Raw genomic sequence first — 22388 nt, forward strand, 5'->3', positions numbered from 1 at the left:
GTCTATCCTTTAACCACCGGCGCGTCCCAGCAGCAGCGTCTCTCCACACGGAGCAGATCTCACTGACAGGAAGTCAGACAGAGGTTCCAGTCATCTTCAAAATAAAATACCAGACAGGAAGTCGGGACAAATACACGTGTAAACAAGAGACCACACACAGAACCTGAAGGCGCTCTGAAGACGCCCTGAAGGCGCCTGAAGACGACCTGAAGGCGCTCTGAAGGTGCTCTGAAGACGACCTGAAGACGCTCTGAAGGCGCTCTGAAGACGCCCTGAAGACGCTCTGAAGACGACCTGAAGACGCTCTGAAGACGACCTGAAGACGCTCTGAAGACGACAAGACGCTCTGAAGACGACCTGAAGACGCCCTGAAGGCGCTCTGAAGACGCCCTGAAGACGCTCTGAAGACGCCCTGAAGACGCCCTGAAGGCGCTCTGAAGACACCCTGAAGACGCTCTGAAGACGACCTGAAGACGCTCTGAAGACGACCTGAAGGCGCTCTGAAGGTGCTCTGAAGACGCCCTGAAGACGCCCTGAAGACGCTCTGAAGACGCTCTGAAGACGCCCTGAAGGTGCTCTGAAGGTGCTCTGAAGACGCCCTGAAAACGCCCTGAAGACGCTCTGAAGACGCTCTGAAGACGACCTGAAGGTGCTCTGAAGACGACCTGAAGACGCTCTGAAGACGACCTGAAGACGCCCTGAAGACGCCCTGAAGGTGCTCTGAAGACGCCCTGAAGACGCTCTGAAGACGACCTGAAGACGCCCTGAAGGCGCCCTGAAGACGCTCTGAAGACGCTCTGAAGACGCCCTGAAGGCGCCCTGAAGACGCTCTGAAGACGCTCTGAAGACGACCTGAAGGCGCTCTGAAGACGACCTGAAGACGCTCTGAAGACGCTCTGAAGACGACCTGAAGACGCCCTGAAGGTGCTCTGAAGACGACCTGAAGACGCCCTGAAGACGCCCTGAAGGTGCTCTGAAGACGCTCTGAAGACGCCCTGAAGACGCTCTGAAGACGACCTGAAGACGCTCTGAAGACGACCTGAAGGCGCTCTGAAGACGACCTGAAGGCGCTCTGAAGACGCCCTGAAGGCGCTCTGAAGACGCCCTGAAGACGCTCTGAAGACGCCCTGAAGACGCTCTGAAGACGCTCTGAAGACGACCTGAAGGCGCTCTGGTCGGTTGGGATTAGCCCGGTTGGGATTAGCCCGGTTGGGATTAGCCCGGTTGGGATTAGCCCGGGTTGGGATTAGCCCGGTTGGGATTAGCCCGGGTTGGGATTAGCCCGGTTGGGATTAGCCCGGGTTGGGATTAGCCCGGGTTGGGATTAGCCCGGGTTGGGATTAGCCCGGTTGGGATTAGCCCGACCGCGTCTGCGTCATAAAACGTCGCCTGGTGGAATTTTAGGGGGAACCGCTGTGAAAATAGGGTTTGTCCGATGGAGCAGCTTTGTCTCGGCCACCGATCCTCCAGCTGCCTCAGGCTCAGGCACACAAACACACAGTGGAGTCATACTGGGGGGGGGCTGCACATAGCATTAACTTTTATTTGTTTGTCAGTAGAATTATATTTAAAGTTCAAATCTTCTGTTCAAGACTCGTTTTTAAAAAAAGTTCAATAAATGCATGATCATGAATGTTGACCAAAATAATTCTGATTTTTGCCGTAACTGAACAATAATGAAACCCAGTTCCCACAAAGTCCTGGAGCTCCTGGAGGAGCAGGGACTGTAATAAAGTGATAATGTTTGTTATGAGCTCCTCTCTCAGATTGCAGTCAGTGGAACCGCAGGAAGTAGACCGACAACCAGCTCCAGGACGTCTCTGTTCGGACGCACGCGGTAGATCGCTCTGGTTAATATTACCTGCATCAGAGCTGTGACATCACTTCCTGTTATGGGATGGTCTGGTTGAACGGAGGCGTGTGAAGTGAGCGAAGCTTCAGAGGACGTTTGATTCCTGATACTTAAAGGAACATATTAATCATTTGAATTAGAAAAAGAAATGAGACTGAAGACGATTTAAAACTTCAATTTATTTTCTTTATCAAATGAAAGAATCTGTTTATTTCTGAGATAAACAACAACAACAACAATCTGGAGGAGATATTTCGTACGTTACGGTTCGTCCTCAGTGGACCCTGCATAAGCCACGCCCCCTTTCTCCTCTCTGCTCCAATCACAGTTGAGCAGGCCTCGACTTCCTCCTTTTACTGTATTTAGAGATGCTATATGCTATATGCTAATCTGTTGGAAAGTCAACCACATTTTGAAGATTGTTAAAAAATAAGAGACGTTTAAGTTCGCTAATGTTAGCAGAATACAGCTAATGTTAGCAGAATACAGCTAATGTTAGCAGAATACAGCTAATGTTAGCAGAATACAGCTAATGTTAGCAGAATACAGCTAACTAGCTAATTGATAATGTCGATTAGTAGTGTTTTATTCTGTACACAAGGCTAGCTAACTAGCTAATCTACAGCTAATCTTAGAGAGCTAGTTACATCTAATAACTTATCTAGCTAACTAATTACTTATAAAGAGTGACAGTATCATCTTAAGGTAGCTAGCCAAACTTAGCTAATATGTCTCTTTTACCTTTTAACCATCTTTATGATGTTCAGCACAGATTAGCTTAGCATTTAGCATTTAGCATATCTAAGGACAGGAAAGGAAGAAGTAGATTGAGGCGAGCTCGACTGTGATTGGAGCACAGAGACCTCGTTAAGGTCCTGCGGTGGAAAAGTTCTATGATTGGTATCTCCACACTAAACCCCGCCCCCACGCCATGCCCCCCCCATACAAGCCCCGCCCACCCACAGCCCCGCCCCCTCTCCTCTCCCTTCAACCTCCTGCAAAAGAAAACTTGAATTCTTTGATCAACTTTTACTTTCTGAGACTGTACAGACACACACACACACAGTAACACACAGACACACACACACACACACACACACAGTAACACACACACACACACACACAGTCACACACACACAGTCACACACACACACACACACACACAGTAACACACACACACAGTAACACACAGCCACACACACACACACACACAGTAACACACAGACACACACACAGTAACACACACACAGTCACACACACACACACACACACACACACACAGTAACACACACACAGACAGTAACACACAGACACACACACACACACACACACACACACAGACACACACACAGTAACACACACACAGTCACACACACAGTAACACACAGTAACACACAGACACACACAGTAACACACACAGTAACACACAGTCACACACACACACAGACACACAGACACACACACAGTAACACACAGTAACACACACACACAGTAACACACACACAGTAACACACACACAGTAACACACACAGTAACACACACACACACACACACAGTAACACACAAAGCACACACACAGACACACACACACAGTAACACACACAGTAACACACACAGTAACACACACACAGTAACACACACACAGTAATACACACACAGTAACACACACAGACACACACACACACACACAGTAACACACACAGAGCACACACACACACACACAGTAACACACACACACACACAGTCACACACACACAGTAACACACACACACAGTCACACACACACACACAACACACACAGTAACACACACACAGTAATACACACACAGTCACACACACACACACAGTAACACACACACAGTAACACACACAGACACACACAGTCACACACACACACAGTAACACACAGACACACACAGTCACACACAGTCACAGACACACAGTAACACACACACACAGTAACACACACACAGTAATACACACACAGTAACACACACAGTACACACACACGCACACAGTCACACACACACACACAGTAACACACACAGTCACACACACACACACACACACAGTAACACACACACAGTCACACACACACACACACACACACACACAGTAACACACACACAGTAATACACACACAGACACACACACACACACAGTAACACACACACAGACACACACACACACACACACAGTAATACACACACAGACACACACACACAGTAACACACAGACACACACAGTCACACACAGTCACAGACACACAGTAACATACACACACAGTAACACACACACAGTAATACACACACAGTAACACACACACAGTCACACACACACACACAGTAACACACACACACACACACACACACACACACACACACACACAGTAACACACACACAGACACACACACACACACACACAGTAACACACACACAGTCACACACACACACACACACAGTAACACACACACACACACACACACACACACACACAGTAACACACACACAGTCACACACACACACACACAGTAACACACACACAGTCACACACACACACACACACACACAGTCACACACACAGACACACACAGTAACAGACACACACACACACACACACACAGTCACACACACAGACACACACACACACACACACACACAGTAACAGACACACACACACAGTCACACACACACACAGTAACACACACACACACACACACACAGTAACACACACACAGTCACACACACACAGTAACACACACAGTCACACACACACAGTCACACACACACACAGTCACACACACTCACAGTCACACACACACACTCACACACACACAGACACACAGTAACACACACACACAGACACACACAGTCACACACACACACACACATCACACACAGTCACACACACACACACACACACGTCACACACACAGTCACACACACACACACTCACAGTCACACACACACACTCACACACACACACACAGTGTAAGTTGAGTATGTTACAGTGGGGGGGGGGCACAGTGTGTGTGTGCGATTGGAGCTTTTTTTATTTTTTATTTAACCTTTTATTTCCTGCAGGTGAGATCAGGGATCTCGTTTCCATGGCGACCTGGCAGCGACAGACAAACACAGCAGGTGATCAGAATGCTCCTCCTGGCTTTACTTGATCAATGAACATTTGAACCCTGAGTGTGTGTGTGTGTGTGTGTGAGACGCACCGCCGTGTTCAACAATGCAACTGGTCGATGAGAGAGGTCCACCTGAGGTCCACCTGAGGTCCACCTGAGGTCCACCTGAGGTCTACCTGAGGTCCACCTGAGGTCCACCTGTGGTCCACCTGAGGTCCACCTGAGGTCCACCTGAGGTCTACCTGTGGTCCACCTGAGGTCCACCTGAGGTCCACCTGAGGTCCACCTGTCTCCCGCCGCCTGTACAGCTCCATTCTTTGACTTTTAGACGTGATGATGTAATTAAAGAGCTTTGAGAGTTTTTCTGTGATCGGGTTGAAGTTGTCGGAGATTATTCGGTGGACGATCTCGTGCAGAAATGTTTCTTGTTAAACTCGTTAAAAGCTCCAAATCTCTTATTAGCAAAGTGATGTACAAACACACTCAGGTAGTCGTTTAGATTAAAATAAATAATTTATGGTTGTTTGGCTGTTCGGTGTTTGAGTTCATAAATAAGTTCTGGTTAATATCAAAAGAACCAATACTCAGTCAGGTGTACACATTATTATTATTATTATTATTATTATTATTATTATTATATATTTAATACATAGTCACATTTTAAGTTAGCTGCTGCTAGCAGAATGGGTTTTGCTAATCAGATGTAACTAGCTAGCTAACATTACTGTGGATTGGTTAGTGAGTAATCTGATTACCAACACTAACCAGTGGACAACAATCCTCAACTAGCTACACTTGTATTCAGTTTCAGTGTCTTTTAAAGGTTTTTCTGGTGAAAGTTATTGATCATCATTCGTCTTTCGGGCTGTTTGGATGAGAATAGATTTTAAATTTGATTTTCAAGATCAGAATATAAACAATCTTCAATCAGGCAGCAACAAATATATCTAATAAATACATTATTATTTATATATATATATATATTATCATTGAATCAGTTACAATACTAAACACAATATTCTATATTAATATTTCTATTAGTCTCATATTTAAACATTCTAAACATTTCAGTTTGTATTTTTTTTTGCAGCTTTACAACAAATAATGTGTTAATTGATATCAATTAACACATTATTAACCCTGATGTACCTTCAATATTGTAATGTAATGTCCCTTCGCACAGAAATGTCCATAAATAATCAAGCTATAAACATTTTATAAATTATTTTAAAGACATTTTATTTATTTGTTTGAACGGATCACCCTAATCATATCAAATATTAATGATTTAAAATAATTTAACAAACTTTAATAAATCAACAATATGTATGAAAAAGCACATTAATGCTGCAGGGTAACCCATAATGTAATCTGATACAGTGACATAATCCAAGAATCACAATATTAAAGTAACTTGATTACTTTGTTACTTTTGGATCCCCTCATCACCAAATATGTAAATAAAGAGAAAATATCAATATTGATGAATTCTATAAAACAGAACCATGTGTCCTCCTGATCATCTCTACTTTTACTAAATTGTTGTTCTGTAACTGTAATGGATTACAGTTATCTTTTTCAGTATTCATCCAAACTCATTTCACTGAACTCTGCTGAAAAACTCAATTTAATTCAATTCAGTTTTATTTGTATAGCGCCAATTCATAACAGAAGTTATCTCAGGACACTTTTCAAATAGAGCAGGTCTAGACCGAACTCTTTAACATTAATTACAGAGACCCAACAGTACCACCATGAGCAAGACCTTGGAGACAAGGGCAAGGAAAAACTGCCTGTTAAAAGGCAGAAACCTAGGACAGATCCTCCAGCTCTAGGTGGGTGGTCGTCTGTCTCGACCAGTTGGGGTGAGAGAGACAGACAGACAGACAGACAGACAGGTGCACAGCAACAACAGTATTGGCAATGGCAATCAAGCAGGACCATGGCAGGAGGCTCCACCAGGATCCATGAGAACCTGCGAGACGAGAAAGCACAAGAACTCCGGGGAAGAAGTGAAGTTAGTAACATGCATTAAAGGGACATGAATGAGTGCAGAAAGAGAGAGGAAGAGAGGAGCTCAGTGCACCATGGGAAATCCCCCGATAGTCTAGGCCTATAGCAGCATAACTAAGGGATGGTTCAGGACTCACCTGATCCAGCCCTAACTATAAGCTTTATCAAAGAGGAATGTCTTAAGCCTACTCTTGAATGTGGTTAGGGTGTCTGCCTCCCGAACCACAACTGGAAGCTGGTTCCACAGGAGAGGAGCTTGGTAACTGAAGGCTCTGGCTCCTGTTCTACTTTTAGAGACTATAGGAACCACAAGTAGCCCAGCATTCAGAGAACGTAGTGTTCTAGAGGGGTAATAGGGTACTATGAGCTCTTTAAGATATGAAGGGGCCTGACCATGAAGAGCTTTATAGGTGAGGAGGAGGATTTTAAATTCTATTCTACATTTTACAGGGAGCCAATGCAGAGAAGCTAGTACAGGAGAGATGTGATCTCTTTTTCTAGTTCCTGTCAGTACTCGTGCTGCAGCGTTCTGAATATTTGAGTTCAGGACCTGAATTCTTCCTGTGTGAGTTCATTGTGTGTTTATATCAGGCATCCAAACACTTTAATGTCCTTCAGTCTGTGAAACATTAATCATCTGACTGTGTTTACGTTCCTGCAGCTTTATAGATCCAGATCTGATCCAGATCCAGATCCAGGTCAGATCTCTGCTGGACTCAACGAGCACTGTGAGAGTGTCTCTTATTCCACTATTTTTCAGAATTTGTACAAAGCAAACAAAAAATGGATCAATGGATCAATAATAATTAAATCTAAAATAATCGTTAATGGTTCAAAATGAGCTCGACCAACTAAACAATAAAATCCTGCTTTTACGTGAATGAGTTAGAATAGTCCAACATCATATATAATAATACAGTTTAATACTTTAACTACAGTTTATGGTTTATACCCACTGACAACATCTTATCTTATTCCTTTTTATTTTATTTTATCTTATTTTACTGCTCGTGAATTATTTCAATACTTAGACGATTTTTTACTGTTTGGTATTTAATTGTCTATCCAATGCAGATAAACAATCAGGTTTATGGGGGTTATGGTTGAGGTTTTATTGGTCTCAGTTGATCAGGACTCATTACGTCCCACATGGACCAGGTTCTGGTCTGAGGAGGATCAGCAGCTGACGTCTGTGAGGAGACTTTCAGGCGGAGCGTTGTCCTCTAATGAGGACTGATGAGGGATTCCTCCACCACTTATAAACCGCTGCTGCTGCTGGAGGAGGACACAGACTGCAGGACCAGTATCAACAGGACCAGTATCAACAGGACCAGTATCAGCAGGACCAGTATCAGTATCAGCAGGACCAGTATCAGCAGGACCAGTATCAGTATCAGCAGGACCAGTATCAGTATCAGCAGGACCAGGACCAGTATCAACAGGACCAGTATCAGGATCAACAGGACCAGTATCAGGATCAACAGGACCAGTATCAGTATCAACAGGACCAGGACCAGTATCAACAGGACCAGTATCTGCAGTAAGTTTGTTGCTTTGTGTTTTCAGGACCTGGTTTATTTCTCTTTAACAGTCTCAGCTGATGTTGAGTTTGCGGTTTGGGGCAGTCTGAGGTTCGGGGGCAGTCTGAGGTTCGAGGTAGTCTGAGGTTCGGGGCCCTCTAGTGGTTGTTAAAGGTTGAACAGAAGCAGAAAAGTCTCTGATTTGAGCCTGAAACCACTGAATCCTGATCAGTTTTCTGAACTCAGTGGTTGTTTGGTGTCAATGACAGCAGATTGATTGATTGCCCATCAGGCCGAGGGAGATTAAATTATTCCAACTGTCTGTACTGTCGACTGAACTAAGGCTGCAGATACAGCTCTGATACTGTTCTCATAATAATAATAATAATAATAATAAAACATTTATTTTAAACAGCACTTTAAAAGATACTTTAAGGACCTTTACATGGTGACAGCAGAGACGACCTCAATATAAGACCTACGGCAGACGTTATGTAACGGACGGATGGATCAGCGTGTAAGAAAGACTCATTTCTGTTTAATGGAGAATTTAAATGATTCCATGTTTTAACTTAATGAGCAGATATTGATCCTAAATCAGAACCTTCCATATGTTAATTAAATTAATGAGCACCTATTACATGATTTATTAATTCAATTTTTTGTTAGATCTAAAGTGTCTCAGATTTTCCTACAAACGAACTTTCAGAGAGAAAAACCTAAAACCTGAAGCAGGTCCACTGCCCCGAATGTTCTGGGGAGAAAAGGCTGCCTGTCGTGCTGCTCTTTGTTTGCGCACACAAACTGTATCTAGTAGCCACGAATTAAATCAACAAAAGTATGAATGAATTTTAGTTGCTGTATACGTTGCTGTAAATGTTGCTGTATACGTTGCTGTAAATGTTGCTGTATACGTTGCTGTAAATGTTGCTGTATACGTTGCTGTACGTTGCTGTATACGTTGCTGTAAATGTTGCTGTATACGTTGCTGTATACGTTGCTGTAAATGTTGCTGTATACGTTGCTGTAAATGTTGCTGTATGTTCACGTTGCTGTAAATGTTGCTGTATACGTTGCTGTACGTTGCTGTATACGTTGCTGTAAATGTTGCTGTATACGTTGCTGTACGTTGCTGTATACGTTGCTGTAAATGTTGCTGTATACGTTGTTGTACGTTGCTGTATACGTTGCTGTAAATGTTGCTGTATACGTTGCTGTATACGTTGCTGTACGTTGCTGTATGTTGCTGTAAATGTTGCTGTATACGTTGCTGTACGTTGCTGTATACGTTGCTGTAAATGTTGCTGTATACGTTGTTGTACGTTGCTGTATACATTGCTGTAAATGTTGCTGTATACGTTGCTGTATACGTTGCTGTACGTTGCTGTTTACGTTGCTGTATACGTTGCTGTAAATGTTGCTGTATACATTGCTGTACGTTGCTGTATACATTGCTGTATACGTTGCTGTGCGTTGCTGTACGTTGCTGTAAATGTTGCTGTATACGTTGCTGTATACGTTGCTGTACGTTGCTGTATGTTGCTGTAAATGTTGCTGTATACGTTGCTGTACGTTGCTGTATACGTTGCTGTAAATGTTGCTGTATACGTTGCTGTACGTTGCTGTATACATTGCTGTAAATGTTGCTGTATACGTTGCTGTATACGTTGCTGTACGTTGCTGTTTACGTTGCTGTATACGTTGCTGTAAATGTTGCTGTATACATTGCTGTACGTTGCTGTATACATTGCTGTATACGTTGCTGTGCGTTGCTGTACGTTGCTGTAAATGTTGCTGTATACGTTGCTGTACGTTGCTGTATACGTTGCTGTAAATGTTGCTGTATACGTTGCTGTACGTTGCTGTATACGTTGCTGTAAATGTTGCTGTATACGTTGCTGTACGTTGCTGTATACGTTGCTGTAAATGTTGCTGTACAGTTTCTCTCTGTGTGTTTAGGAAACATGGGACGAGCACCCGAGCTCGACCTCAACACCTCCGTCTGGCCCCGCCCCTGCATTAACGCCTCCTGTCAGCCTCCAATCAGAGCAGAGTGTCCGTACAGCGTGGCTCGGTTGATCCTCATCGCCATGGTAACCACCTCCCTCAGCGCCGTCACTGTCATTGGCAACACGCTGGTGATCCTGTCCATCAAGGTAAACCGTCACCTGCGGACCGTCAACAACTACTTCCTGTTGAGCCTGGCGGTGGCCGACCTGATCATCGGCCTGGTCTCCATGAACCTGTACGCACTCTACCTGCTGTGGGGCCACTGGCCCCTGGGGGCCACCGTCTGCGACATGTGGCTGGTTATGGACCACGTGGTGAGCAACGCCTCCGTCATGAACCTGCTGATCATCAGTCTGGATCGGTACCTCTGTATGACCCGGCCGCTCAGCTACCCGGCGTGGCGGTCAGGCAGGACGGCCGGTCTGATGATTGGAGCCGCCTGGCTGCTGTCCTTCGTCCTCTGGGCCCCCGCCATCCTCAGCTGGCAGACCGTCGATGGCAGACGAGTCATCGTTGATGGAGAGTGTTACATCCAGCTCCTCGCCAGCCCCGCTGTCACTTTGGGGACGACACTTCTGTCTTTTTACCTGCCAGCGCTCGTCATGATTATTCTGTACAGCCGCCTGTCTGCCGCCAGCCGCAGTCGACTGGGAGCACTCCGGTTGGAGCGAGGCACGCTCAGAACATCCAGTCCGTCTGTGAAAGACTTCCTCTTGAAGCGCCGGAGCTGGGTCACCAGTGAACTTGGCTCAGACGTGTCTCTGAACCAATCAGACTCCAGCACTCCGAAGCCCAGAAGGAACCAGAAAGTGTCCAGAAGTCCTGGTGACACGTCAGAGCCGACAGACGGACTGGACGTCCTGAGCGTGCCTCGCTCTGACCGGAGCGCGCTCAGTCAGTCAGACGTCAGTCCATCTGCCCCGCAGTGTCACCCTCGGACCGCCGCCAACCACCCCAGAGACGAAGACTACAACAAGATTGAAACGGACTCCTCGTCCAACGCCAACCTCCACAGGATGGCCTCTGCGGCTTTCTCCGGTCCAAGCTTCAGATCCCAGGAGAGACAGCGACGTCGAGTGATGGCAAGGGAGTGGAGGGTCACCAAGACCATCCTGGCCATCCTCCTGGCCTTCATCCTGACCTGGATGCCGTACAACATCATGGCTGTCATCGCCACCTTCTGTCACGTCTGCATTCCCAGCGCCCTGTGGACCACCGGATACTGGCTCTGCTACATCAACAGCGCCATCAACCCCGGCTGCTACGCTCTGTGTAACGTCACCTTCAGGAAGACCCTCTGCAGCCTCCTGTGCTGCCGCGGCAGGAAGCTGCGGTGAGACTGTCCTGGTGTCCAGCAGGTGGAGGAGGACTCAGTGTTCTCCAACAAGACTCTGCGATCACTCAGTGATACTAAACTTCAGATTCAGTTTAAAGTCTACATGAAACAGGAAGCAGAGGCAGAACTTCCATCACGTTGTTACACTTAAAATTACCCAGAAAAACCACAACGTCCGTTTTTACATCAACATCAAACATCTGGCAGAGTTTGTACTTTCAAAGGAGGTTTATTTTCATTCTCCTAACTTCAGACGATGTAATTCTAATGTTACTGTTTGTATTTTTATGCTAACATTACTGTAAACGTTACTTGTATTGCTTTTAACTCGGGCTGTCGTCGATGTTTTGGGACACTGTCCACCTGTAGCACTAACTGTGTGTAGTCTGTTAGCGCTATCACTGCTGCTAGCTGCTGTTTCTGTATGATGTTAGCTAGCCAGGACAGGTGTCTATCAAAGGTTGGCTGAGTCAGAGAATGTCTAATAAGGAGAACTTCCACTCTCAGTAAACTTCCGGGTTCTGAACTGTTGCAGTTCCACTCTGGTTCCATGTGAGGGCGCTCACAGGATGAGAGCAGAATGAATGGAGCTCTATGGAGCTATACCCTCACAGTCCTCTTCTCTCAGGATATCATTGTTTGTCTAGTAATTTGAATGTTGCATTCAAAAGGGGACGCAAAGAAATTACACATTGCTGGGTGTTAGATTTTTTGGAGTCACTTATAGTCCATGAGCCAGGGGGGTTGATCGGTATCATCGGGGGGACAAATGCTATCATGGTTTTTTGGCAAGGTATACAGCCCTAGTACTAGAAAAATCACGATAGCAGTGCAGGGGTGGTAGCGAAATCACTTTTTTCAGCTCATGAAGTTACTAACCCCCTAAGATAAATTCCGTTTTTGAAATCTGGTGTATATCTGGTTTAGGCTCATGGTAGGGATATTGTCAATATTCTATAATATGGTGCTTGGTATCGTTGGAAAGGGGACCTTTTAGGCTTTCATTTAAGCCCAGTACTGAATCTGTCTGACAAACACAGAGGTCACATGACTTCTTTAAACCAGAAATAACACACATTTTCTCACAATTTCCGCCTAAACTGTATGCTTTCTTTTATCCCTGGGGCATGAAGGAACATCAAGGACACAAAACTCAACAACTTCAATACTCAAGGCACTCTGATGATTCAGAAAATGTATAATATACCCATACTATTTATTTGTGAGAGCCTTAAATTAGACTTGTGCAGCCAGCACAAGTCTTCAGGCGAGTAGATCCAGGAGAGCTTCAGGTGCTGGCCGGCCTTCCATCCAGTGCAGCACCAACTGTTCACCTTCCTCCTCTGTCTCCATCTTCCATCCTCTGCCAACAGGGCTTGGCACTTGTGGGTCCGTTTCTAAACATCTTCTCCAAATACCAGCCTGATAGTTAGCTCGCAGTGTGTGTTGCCTCCAGTGTTGGGCAAGTTACTTTTAAAAAGTAATTAGTTACAGTTACTAGTTACTTCTTGCAAAAAGTAACTAAATTAGTTACTCAGTTACAAATTATAAAAGTAACTAGTTACTTTAGAAAGTAACTATTGCGTTACTTTCAAGTAAATTTTTAAATGCTCAAATGTGACCCCACCTCCACCCCTCTTTAACGGAACTTAAAATACATGTGCATGTTCAATTATTTATGATAAATCTGAATATTATAATGAAATGGACACTTAATACAATCCATTATTAACAGAAACAATGTACACAAATCTAAACTATTTTATTGTTGCTGTGGGACAAAGTGAGACTAGCCTCCAATCAAATGCCATGTATGTAGATATTATGTCTATATATCGGATTGATACAAATAACACAATAGATGTTTTGGAACTTTTGATATTTATTGCCCCTCAAAAATTATGCTAGTTAAGCACTATACCAAATATAAATAACAAATATATACACTCTTTGTAGTGCAAATAAAACAAAAAAAAACTTCAGACAATTGGTAGATATACTGTACTTCAAGTATTTTCTTCCTCGAAAAAGTAGAACAGTGTAACAATATGAGGTGCTTTCAATCTAACATAATAATAATAATAGCATAATGTGCATTTCAAGATTACATTTGTTCCTTTCATTTCTTGGAGGGAAAAGTAATGGCTATACTTCCATTTAGAGAAGGCTATTTTTGGATTATTTGGGCTCGCCATACCTGTCTCTTGTTGACTGACTTGATTGTGTTGTTCGTTGTGTTGTCCGACTATGCGTGCTTTCGAACACCCGCCCAACTCTACCTCTGATTGGCTTACCATGAAATTTTACTCAACCTCAGCCAATCGTCAGCATTTATGCGCTTGTCTCGTGCACTGCCCACTAACCAAGGAAGAACTGTAAAAAAAGTCTTTGCCTCTCGGCTCAGAGTTCTAGTTGGTCTGATGAAAAAACACCTCCTCACTGTCTTGATATGTGATTCTGTAACATTTGTCAATCACAGTTGCATAAAGAATCTTCTCCTGTAGCTTTTCTCTGTATTCTGGCTTCCTCCATTCATTCACTATGAAGCTAATGAGACTAGTTTTGTTATTGACTTTGGTCAGGAAGCTCCTCCACTGCCTCACCATCTGTGTGCTTGTGATATCCTGCAACTCATGACCAGTCTCTTCACCCCGTAGAGATCTTTCACTATTCTTGATTGAGTTCTGCTTGTATGTGTCGAACACAACATCTATTCTTCTACTCTGACTGCCTTCCCTCAGAGCCATACCCAGGATTGTTGTGGCAACATCTCTGAAAGTAACTTCATCACCTTTCACTCGTTGGACATCCCATCAACCACTGTGGCAGAGTTTTCTGGGTGTTTCTCCTGTAGTGCTACATTTTTCTGCAAGGCTGTGGCCAAAGTAGCATTGTTTGTTTTTCTCAGTGTGAATAAAACAAATAAACAAAGCTCTCCCTGTCAATACACGGGATAGAAAGAGTTTTTGTTTTGCTGTTTTAAACCCCACGCCGAAATATCTATGTCCCGCTTCGGATGCCACGATGCCATCAAGCGGGATCTCTGGTCGTAATCAGTCCTTCACTGACCAATCAGCGTTCATTAGCAGAATGCTAGCGCGTTATGGGCAACAACAACTCGTCCTGTAAGAAATCTAAAGGACATCAGAACTCGTTCATTCAGCTTTCGACCTATAACCCATGTTGAACTTTAAAAACTACAATCACATCTGAGATCTCTCAACCACAATCAGCTCCATCTGCTCCCATTCATTCTGCACTGCTGGGAGAGCGCCCCCAGTGGACCTCTGCTGGAACTGCAACCAGTATTCAGTACAATGGGACTTAATAGAGAGAGGCCAGGCTCTCGGTGCACGGGCTCTGGTTGAGTGCTGCAAGCTAACCCTCTAAACTGTAATTTAACTGGTTTCCAGCTTATTCCTGAACACTGAAAATGTCTGTAAAGCCGTCATGACAATGCAGCGATGTGTTTTCTAAAAACATCATTAAAAAACAAATTGACTGTTAGCTAAATGCTAACTCATTTCAGGGTTTTAGGACTCTATGTGGACAATAAAGATATAGAAAATAATATGGACACAGGTCTGGATCCACATGTCAACAAATGCTGTCATACTAAAAGCTAACATGCTAGAACCATGCTAACGTGGTCAGTCTGAATATGTGGTGGTTAGCGTACATGTAAATATGGTTTTGTGTGTTATTATCACGTGATTGTGTTAACATTAATGAACAGACCAAACTCTTCACCAAAACAATGTACAGTATTTATTTGTTCATTTATACAAGTCTCATCTTGCAACGTCAATAATCTATAGTTCAAAAAATAGATTTTATAGAGGATCAGAACAGAAGTCTTTATAATCCAGCGGAGCATCGAGGACGGTTTCCTTCATGTCTGTTGGATGTTAATGTAACTTCAGCTACTGTAAAAGCTTTTAGGACTATCTGTTAAAACCAACTATCAGCTATCAGGACAGAATTATGGGTTATTATCTAAAGGGAAGATTCTGGAAAATAATCCAAATAAACACAAGAACATCAATAAGAGTAATAAAAGTCAAAGGAACAATGGAAGGTGGTAGTTGTGTTTTGGAGGAGTCTCTCGGTTGGTTTGTGTTGGACGAAGGAGGGAAGACGATTGTTCAGCTGGAGGAAGAGAAATGAATCCTGTCGTCTTCTGCATCTCGTTTCATCCTTTAGTTTGACTTCTTGTCTCCTGGAAGGAAAAGAAACGAAAGAAAGTTCATTGATGTTGTTAATGCTGATCAGTTCCTGCAGGAGCTCGCTGACGGTGGTCGTCTCATTGAGTCTCAAACCGAAGCTCAAAGTCACAGTAAAGTTTTATTATTTTAACAAAGCTGTAAAAGATAGCAGTTGTATAAAATACTTTAATATATAATATATATTATAACAGTATTTTATGACATTAGAACTTTCACTGAAGTACAAATTGGAGATACTTGTACTTTACTTATTATCAATATTAATGTTCCACTACATTTATTTTCAGTAGTATGATGAATATGATTATTCTGCATTATGAGTACTTTTACTTTTGGTACTTTTACTGAAGTAGATCTGAAAGCGTCTTCGGGTCTCACCTCTGGTCTTCTTGACTTTGGGGGAACAGGGTTTGGACACCTTGACGGTGTTGTCACAGTTGGCGTTGAACAGCGCTCTCTTCAGCGTTCCTGATCGGCTCTTGGTGTTAGAGACGGCGTCACAGGATCCCCATGGCCCGAACTTGTACTTGCAGTCGCCTGCAGGAAATACACGGAACATGTAAAAGAGTTCCAGCGTTTACATGGTTAACACCATGAACACAAAGTTCATCCTAATGTACGACCGCTTTAACTGACCACGTTCAGTTTGTCTTCAGTTCAAAACATCAGGAAATGTCCTGAGACAAAGTGTCATAACATGCAGTTCCAGTAGTGGCCACTAGAGACCGCCAACAAAGCACACAATGGTGAATGTGATGTTTCTCTTTTCACTCAAAACATCAACAACAAGTTCACTTCAAATATTTGTATTGGTGGTTACAGTAAAACGTCTAATAACAGCCCGGGCGATGATTTAATTCCTTCAGCACAAACTATTTCCTTTAAAATGGTGTATGAATAAAGGTTTTGTCATGTTTTACTGTTACAGAAACATTTTTACTTATTTCAAGTTTACAGTCTTTTACTGACAAGGTTTGAGAGGTTAACACCATAAAATCTACCAACATGTTTTACAGTGTGTACTGGGTCAGAGATTCTTACAGCGGTGGGTTGAAAACACAGATTCTGGATGAATCAGAACTACTTCACACTGCCCTCTACAGGAGGCAGAATAAAGGATCTTAAATCAGCAGCCCAGATCCTCCGGGCCTCCGTAGGTTCATTTACCAGAAGCATTCAGTGTGTCTGTGTTTGTGGACTCACTGATGGCTTTCTTCCAGTTGCAGGGGATCTTGCAGGGAATCTGTTCGGTGCGATCCTTGCAGGTGGACTCCCTCTCGCCCTCGCCACAGTCTCCGTCGTTCGGGATGCACTTCCCGTACCGAGTGTCATCAGCGGAGCACTCTGAGGCCGGTCGCTTTTCATGTTTACCAGCTGCTGGAACAGAGACACAGCTTTAACGTCTGACAGATTCTCTCCGACGGTTTCAGTCTGAATCCTGGTAAAGTCCACAGTCTGTAGATATTGTTGGTTTCCAGAGTTTAACAATGTTTAATACTTTTATTATAGACTGTTTATTCCCCAGAAAACATCTTCAGACTTCATCTCAGAGACTAAAGACCACAACAAAAACAGGTAATTCCACCTTAAATGAAGCTCATTAAAGCTCGCCATGTTCTCAGTGACTCAACAGGACAAACTTGTCTTTAACCTTTAGGCTACAAGCTGTGCATTCCTGCCGAAAGGCATTCTGGGAAACAGGATAAACTACAACTTGTTTCCGCTCACGCTCCGAATACAGAACGAAGCTCAATAAACATTCAGTTCATTTACTTTTATTACTGTTTGTTTATCTGACACATAAAGTACAAACAGTCCCATCACAGCAAATATTGATTACACATTTACTTTAGCATCAATAATCAATAATATGTCACAGAGTCCTTTTACTTCTGCAGATTAGACACATAGACAGACAGACAGACAGACAGACAGACAGACAGACACTTTCACTGCGAGCTGCTAAACAAAGTCAAACTAATCTCAGTGAATACGACATCAGATTTATTACGTTAGGCTCAAAGAGAAAAGGAGCACTGCAGTTGATTAAATATCTCACCTTTGTGACCTTTGACCCTTTTGTTGGCCTCTGCGGTGAGCGTCAGGGCCAGGAGCAGCAGCAGCGTCACTGAGAACAAACTTCGCATTCTGCAGAGACACAGACGGACAGACAGACAGGATGTCTTTAATCTGAAAGGACTCTGCAGCTTCATTTAATAAAAAGAGTTTTATTATTGGCTGAAATATTAAACTGGTTATCACAATATTTGATTTATTAGACCTTTATTTACCCGGGAAGTCTCTGAGATACTCTCACAGCAGAGAAAAGTAAAAGTGGGTCAGTTGTTAGCTGTTAGCTGTTAGCTGGAGACACTGCAACCAGTGAAAGTCCCTCTGAATCTAAAGAGATCATGTCTGTCTGTTCACATCTGACTGAGTTAAGGCTGAAGAGGACGAGTTTGAGACCACAGATCCGGATGCTAAAGGACCACAAACAGACACTGAAGGTTAAAAGAGACGTGTCTCTTTAATCTGGGGGTCTTGCTCCTATGTGGGGGGGGGGGGCCTGTGGGGGCCCATTGTCTCGTAATGGAGCCGTGACGGGCCAGAACCGCACCTTCCAGCTCGTCCACCAAGGTATCTGAAATGTGTTTGTTCTAATCTGATCCTGTCGTCTGATTGGCTAACGGGACATTGAACAGTAGCGTGATCTGGACCAGCGTAGTCCGCTTGGGCCAGATGGTCCAAACATCAACTCAGCCCCCCCAAATCTCAGAACGCTTAAGCCAAATAATCTGACTATTGTAGTCCCGGCAGCTTCGGGATTATAAAGTGGGCTAATGTATTCAGATATTGTTCCCGCTCGCTCACATTTACTCCGGATTTTAGTGGATTTCTCCTCGTTCTCGCCACCGTTACCGCGCTCCTTCAGACAGCGCCCATCAGCTCAGAGAACTGTAGCGTGGGGGTCTTGGCTCTCCTTTGAAAAAAGAGAGAGTCAATTACCCATAAAGCCCCTCTCTCCCGCTCTGTTGTTATTGTGCTGAGAAATGACAGACTCTCTTTCAGGCCTCCATTAAAGCAATGCTCCTCTTTCACATGTCAGCTGGCAGAGCAAATCCTGCTCTTCTCGCTCCTCCTGCGGCCCTTTATGAGGAAAGAACCGGCTCTCAGCAGGCCTCCAGTCTGTCCTCCATCAATGAAGAAGAGGAGGAGGAGGAGGAGTGGTGGGGGGGGGCAAGCAGCATCTGAAAGAGCTCTTTAGATTTCCCCTCAAAAGAATACTGATTCATTGGCCCAAAACAAAGCCTCCTCTAGCCTGGTTTCATTTCTCTAAAGCCTAACACAGATTCCATGCCACGTCTTAGGAGCTGTGCCCCCCGACCACCTCCCCATACCCCCCCGCCCTGAATAGAAACTTATTTGCATAAGAAAACAATGAGATCTCAGCATGAAGAAAAGGAGTGGGATGCTCCCTTTGGTTCAGAACTAGGAACAACATTTAGAGGAACTTCCTCCCGAATCTCAGGGTTCACTCTCGCATCCGGAAACATGAAACAGTTTAGAGCTCCTGACGTTTACTCCTGCAGAGCCGGAGGAAAACCTTCCCGACAGTGACACGTATATCACAGACATATCGCTGTATCGGGGTAGAAATCATCCGATATGTGTCGATATATAAAACAAAGAGTCTGGTAGTTTCTACAGAGCTGATGTTCCTTTAACTTTTCTTTAATAAAGTCAGTAGTTAGGGGCGCGTTGTTGTCGGTTGTTCGGGGCTCGGCGTTGGTTTCAGAGGGAAACGGCTGCAACCATCAAACAATGGCAACGAAAGCTGAATGAGTTTATTACAGCTGTAAATGGACATTATATGGATATATGGTCACCATGGATACGAGTCCACAAAAGAGATTATTTTTGATATTATTTTATTTGTTTAGTATTTCAGTTAAATGATGTCAGTTGTTTTCCATCACATCAAATTAAATTATAAAGTTATATTAAAAAATTACATTTATTTACTAATTGATGGAATGTATGAATTATGGCACAAATAAAAAGTTTAAATAAATAAATCCGGTCTCAATAAATCCATATCGGCCAACCCTAACCCTGCTGACGTTTAAAGTCTCCTCCAATGAAATGGAACTTTTGGAGAATAAAATAAAATAAAAGATCTAAAGACAGAAAGTGTCCCAACAGCAGAATGAAGGTTTATCATCTGCAGCCACTCAATATCCAGAGTTTACCTTCCTAAACACTGATCAATACGCACTGATCAATACACACTGATCATTACACTGTATTACAATTCTTTCTTTAACATTAAATAAATGTGCAGTCACTAAAATCAAAAATCAAACAAACATCAAAATATATAAATAATCACATTTATAAGGTTACAGGTTGTGACTGATTATTATTACTGATCGATCATTAATCTTAACCATTTTTAATCCTGTATGAATGAAAACAACGCTCTCAGATTAAAATGTGTAGAAGGAGAAAAAAACAGTGAATAAAAACTTACATGCCGAGCTCAGAGGAGCAGCCAGTCGAACTGTGGAGTCGTCTCCGTCTGTCGCTGCCTTCAGCTGCTGCTCAGCATCCCCTCAAACACACACACACACACACACACACACACACACACACACACACACACACAGTAACACACACACGCACACACACAGTAACACACACACACACACACACACAGTAACACACACACACACACACACACACACACACAGTAACACACACACACACACACACACACACACACACACAGTAACACCCACCCACACACACACAGTAACACCCACCCACACACACACACACACACACACACACACACACACACACACACACACACACACACACACTCTACATATGGACAATGCTGAAACCAGCCTCATGGTGACGTCACAAGCTTTAATCCCAACCCTGAGGAACAAAACAAGTTCAGCTCATTAACATAAACTGTGTGTGTGTGTGTGTGTGTGTGAGTGAGTGAGTGAGTGTATGTTATGTCACCATACAGGTTGGGTGTGTTTGTGATAGGTGTGTGTACAGGTGTGGGCCTCACTGTTAACGTCTTTAACTGCAGTAAAAGTAAAATAAAAGTACTCCATTCAAAATCTTACTTAAAGCTCCTCTATGTTACATTCATTAAACTGTACTCAGCGCTTTTCCAGTGGTCGTTCATTAAACTACCAGCGCCTCCAGTGGTCTATGTTACATTCATTAAACTGTAGCTAACAGCGCCACCAGTGGTCGTTCATTAAACTGTAGCACCACCAGTTTTAGACTAACAGCCACCAGTGGCCGTTCATTAAACTGTAGCTAACAGCGCCACCAGTGGTCGTTCATTAAACTGTAGCTAACAGCGCCACCAGTGGTCGTTCAGTGAACTGCAGTCAGCGTCCTGTTGCATCATCCTGGGCGTCGGCCAACAGAGACAAACACTGAACGCTGTAAAATAACTGACAATCATATTTAGAATAACGTTACTATCTGCAATGTTCCTATATTTTATTTGGACCGTTAGCTCCATGCTAATAACTAGCTCGCCGTTTAGAAGTTGATCACATTTTGCTGATAAAAACTAGTTTCTGCCACTAGGGGCTCTCTGACATCCAATCAATAAGAAAATATGAAGTGTTATGAGGTGGTAAAGCAGTGTGGGATCATGGGAGTTGTTGTCTTCACCACCATTGGCGTCATTGCAGTCAGCTTCTCCCGGTTAGGATTCCTTCAGTGTTCATGGTTCAGGAGGTTTCTACCGGGAGCCCAATGATCCACAGAGGTCTCCTCCTCTCCAACACAAACAGACCCGCTGATTAAAACCACTAAACACACTGAATAAAGCAGTTCCACCTTAAACACACTGAATAAAGCAGTTCCACCTTAAACACACTGAATAAAGCAGTTCCACCTTAACAATCACTGCTTCATGATTATAGATCATTGATTGAATCAGCTCCATATAGAGTTTATTCTCTGTTTAAAGAGGGAATGTTACTGATTAGAGATTTGAAAGATCTTTTCAGGAGGAAGCTGTTCTGTGCTTCCTGTTGAGGTAAATGAGTCTTTTGTATTTTGATATAAAATCTCTGCTGAGTTCTGCGTCAGAACTGATATCCATGTTTTGCTCTTGGTGGCAAACAACGAGTAGAGAAGAGAAAAGGTCTCCCAGCGCTCTGATGGCTCAGTCATGCGTGGCGGCCATTGTTAAAGCCAGCAGCTGGGAACAGAGAGCGGGAGGGAGGGAGACCTCCTCCTGTCCTCCTTCAGGTC

The 22388-nt window shown here is 43.7% G+C and overlaps 2 protein-coding genes and 1 long non-coding RNA gene across 4 annotated transcripts; 2 read left to right on the forward strand and 1 right to left on the reverse strand.

Moving 5' to 3' along the window:
• The first annotated feature begins 4753 nt into the window (after nucleotides 1-4753).
• On the forward strand, nucleotides 4754-5508 carry LOC127352498 (uncharacterized). Its single transcript, XR_007881103.1, has 2 exons — nucleotides 4754-5189; nucleotides 5245-5508. It is a non-coding gene; the product is annotated as an uncharacterized LOC127352498 (long non-coding RNA).
• A 746-nt stretch (nucleotides 5509-6254) lies between these two features.
• Nucleotides 6255-15829, forward strand: chrm4b (cholinergic receptor, muscarinic 4b). Its single transcript, XM_051380826.1, has 2 exons — nucleotides 6255-8539; nucleotides 10479-15829. Exons 1-2 carry the CDS (start codon nucleotides 8236-8238, stop codon nucleotides 11864-11866), a joined length of 1692 nt encoding a protein of 563 aa, XP_051236786.1. The 5' UTR covers nucleotides 6255-8235; the 3' UTR covers nucleotides 11867-15829.
• Nucleotides 15611-20759, reverse strand: mdkb (midkine b). Of its 2 annotated transcripts, none has more exons than XM_051380965.1 (5): nucleotides 20623-20759; nucleotides 18151-18239; nucleotides 17295-17468; nucleotides 16470-16628; nucleotides 15611-16084 (listed from the first exon to the last, which is right to left on the reverse strand). In XM_051380965.1, exons 2-5 carry the CDS (start codon nucleotides 18236-18238, stop codon nucleotides 16065-16067), a joined length of 441 nt encoding a protein of 146 aa, XP_051236925.1. In that variant the 5' UTR covers nucleotide 18239; nucleotides 20623-20759; the 3' UTR covers nucleotides 15611-16064. The 2 variants fall into 2 exon arrangements, with proteins under 2 accessions (XP_051236925.1, XP_051236926.1); XM_051380966.1 differs by having other exon boundaries at nucleotides 17295-17465; nucleotides 20623-20752.
• Between the last annotated feature and the right edge of the window lie 1629 nt (nucleotides 20760-22388).

Source organism: Dicentrarchus labrax, unplaced genomic scaffold (assembly GCF_905237075.1).
Source record: "Dicentrarchus labrax unplaced genomic scaffold, dlabrax2021, whole genome shotgun sequence".
Taxonomy (NCBI): domain Eukaryota; kingdom Metazoa; phylum Chordata; class Actinopteri; family Moronidae; genus Dicentrarchus; species Dicentrarchus labrax.